We start from the raw sequence: 3,585 nt of genomic DNA on the forward strand, positions 1-3,585 counted from the left end.
GTTCTTGGGTTCTTGGGTAGTGATGCGCACCTACCGACTGCAATTAAAACAGCAGTTTATAGCCTCTCACAACCAACTCCACTCCCACCTGTACGTGGTGAGCCCTACATAGTCATGTCACATCAAGATTGCGGTAACCAACCCCTTTGGCGATGTGACGCGATGAACTGACGGGAGAAAGGAGGGCTGAGAGAGTTACCAAAAAAACTCTCCCAGCTTCAACTAGGCACGGTGTAAACCGGCCATAAACTCGCCAAGCCGCCTGGCAAGCGTGGCGTTTTAAGCCATCTACCCCTCATGACAAAGACACAACAAAAGATCCGGCCCCTAGTTCCCAGCAGCTTCGCTATTCCTGGCCACGGCAGCGGCCATGGTAACGGCGGGGCGGGGGGTGCTAAGAATCACTGGGTTACTGCAGGCTGCCACAGACAACTATATATCGCTACCTACAACACAAGGACATTGAGACTAGATGAGAAAATCGTAGAACTGGAAGAGGAACTAGATAGAATCAAATGGAGCATCGTTGGGCTGGCCGAAACCAGAAGAGAAGGAGAAGGTCTGATTAAACTCAACTCAGGACATCTTTTTTACTATAGAGAAGGGGATCAAACCTCTCAAGGTGGAGTTGGTTTCCTTATCAACAAGGAAATTGCCAACAACGTCACCGAAGTTAATAGTATATCCCCCCGAGTATCATACTTGACGCTTAAGCTATCAAATCGATACTCCTTACGAGTGGTGCAAGTTTATGCCCCAACGTCTAGCCATACCGACGAAGAAGTAGAAGCTCTTTATGAAGATATCGAAAAAGCCCTACAATACAATAAGACACATTACTGCATAGTTATGGGAGACTTTAATGCTAAGATTGGAAAGTGCTGTGGAAACGAGAAATTTATAGGACAATTTGGAACCGGACTCCGGAATAACAGAGGTCAGATGCTGGTAAACTTTCTACATGCTAACAAAATGTTTTGCATGAACACATTTTTCAAGAAAAAACCAAAACGCAAATGGACCTGGAGAAGCCCGGATGGTAACATAAAAAACGAAATTGATTTTATTATGGCCAATAAGATGAGCATAGTCACTGATGTCTCAGCGATGCAATGTTTTAGTACCGGAAGTGACCACCGTCTCGTTCGAAGTACTGTGCACTTAGACATCAAACTAGAAAGGAAAAAGCTGATAAAACAAAAAGTAATACGTCCGTTAAATGTTCAGAGCAAGCTTGAGGAAATTTTTCAGCTTGAACTACAAAATCGATTCGCAGCACTGGAAGAGATTGATGACACTGACAACGTCAATAAACTTAACGACAGAATCGTTAATAGCATTAAAGAAACTGCCAAAAAAGTCATAAAGCAGTGCAAAAAGAAAAAAGGGTCAAAACTCTCAGACAAAACGATAGCTCTCATGGACGAACGTCGTAAAAGCAGAAGCATCCAAGACTACAATACCCTGAACAAAAAAGTGAAAAAATCCATGAGATTTGACATTCGTCGTTCAAACACACAGTATATCATGGAGATTGTTGCACAAGGCCGAGGGTCAAATGCATTTAGCAGACACACCTCTATAGGACAGGCCCAACTTTCCAAACTAAAGACACACGATGGGAAGATAACAACAAATCTTAATGATATACTGAAGGAAATAGAACATTTCTATGGGTTATTGTATTCATCTACGATACCAAATCCTATTGACAGAGCTGCGGACGACAAGAGGGCTACTCTCACAAAGCACTGGTCTGAAGACATCCCAGATATAAGTATATTCGAAATTAAATCGGCCCTAAAACAACTTAAAAACAACAAAGCCCCTGGAGAAGACGGAATTACATCTGAGCTCCTGAAAGTAGGAGGAACCCCTCTGTTGAAAGAGCTTAAAAAACTATTCAACAAGGTAATAGAACATGGAGAAACCCCGGCGACATGGAGTACGAGTATTGTGATATTGTTCCACAAAAAAGGGGATAAATCACTACTCAAAAACTACCGACCCATTTCCCTTCTTTCCCATGTATATAAAGTATTCTCCAGAATTTTAACAAATAGGCTTACGGGTCGATTTGATGAATTCCAACCTCGAGAGCAAGCCGGATTTAGGAAAGGCTTTAGTACTATCGATCATATCCACACGCTAAGACAGATCATACAGAAAACCGAAGAATATAATCAGCCACTCTGCCTTGCCTTTGTAGACTATGAAAAGGCATTTGACTCAATCGAGACATGGGCAGTACTAGATTCACTACAACGCTGCAAAATAGATTATCGGTATATAGAGATAATAAAATCTCTATACAAATCTGCAACAATGATGGTCCAGCTCCATGATAGCACCAACAATATATCTATAAACAAAGGTGTTAGACAAGGAGATGTCATATCTCCAAAACTCTTTACAAACGCCCTAGAAGATATCTTTAAACTGCTGTCCTGGACGAAACGTGGAATAAATATTAACGGAGAGTACATTTCTCACCTCCGATTTGCAGATGACATAGTGCTAATAGCCGAATCACCCGACAAGCTTCAAGACATGCTCTACGACCTTAATGAAGTATCGAATAAAATTGGTCTGAAAATGAACATGGATAAAACAAAAGCCATGATCAATAGTCATATTTCCCAGACCTTTGACCCTATTTCCATTGGAGGAACACAAATAGAGGTTGTAAACGACTATACCTATCTGGGACAAGTAATACAACTTGGGCGAAATAACTTCTCAAAAGAAATCGACAGGCGCATACAACTGGGATGGGCAGCATTTGGAAAACTAAAGTACATTTTTAAAGCGAAAATTCCGCAATGTCTAAAAACTAAGGCATTTAACCAATGCATCCTCCCTGTATTAACTTACGGCGCAGAGACGTGGAACCTAACAGCAAGTCTTACTCATAAAATAAAAGTCACCCAGCGTGCTATGGAGAGATCCATGCTCGGAATATCGCTAAAAGATAGAATCCGAAACGAGGAAATACGCAGAAGAACTCAAGTAGTGGATGCTACCCAACGAATAGGCACACTCAAGTGGCAATGGGCAGGACATATCTGTCGAAGAGACGACGGTCGATGGGGAAGAAAAGTATTGGAATGGCGCCCAAGAACTGGCAAACGAAGCATCGGCCGACCCCCTACAAGATGGACTGACGATATAAGAAGAATAGCGGGAGTGACCTGGATGCGAAAGGCGGAGGATCGAAGAAGATGGAGACTCATGCGGGAGGCCTACGTTCAACAGTGGACGGACACAGGCTGATGATGATGATGATGATGATATATATATATTATATATATATATATATATATATATATATATATATATATATATATATATATATATATATATATATATATGTGTATATATATTTTATTTATTGTTTCGGCATTAACTTTGTGGTAAGACATGTTACAATGATTAAAGAAAACACTTGTTTTTTACCACTTGAGTTAATGTTTAGTTTTTAACTCAAGTGGTAAAAAACAAGTGTTTTCCTTAATCATTTTGTATATGTATATATTTAAATATATATTTATTTTTCAATGATATTAATTTCCTGAAAATCTGGAT

General features: G+C 40.3%; 1 protein-coding gene across 1 annotated transcript; it reads left to right on the forward strand.

Annotated features, from left to right (window-relative positions):
- Nucleotides 1-246: 246 nt before the first annotated feature.
- LOC148310768 (uncharacterized) lies at nt 247-3,273 on the forward strand (the record flags this gene model as incomplete). The annotated part of the gene is made up of 2 exons (XM_088257738.1): nt 247-265; nt 332-3,273. Coding segments are annotated over 2 exons (2,961 nt in total), but the record flags the coding sequence as incomplete, so codon positions are not given.
- Between the last annotated feature and the right edge of the window lie 312 nt (nt 3,274-3,585).

This window comes from Brachycentrus maculatus, unplaced genomic scaffold (assembly GCF_059751285.1).
Source record: "Brachycentrus maculatus isolate JH-2025_06_01 unplaced genomic scaffold, ASM5975128v1 h1tg000087l, whole genome shotgun sequence".
In the NCBI taxonomy this organism is placed as follows: Eukaryota; Metazoa; Arthropoda; class Insecta; order Trichoptera; family Brachycentridae; genus Brachycentrus; species Brachycentrus maculatus.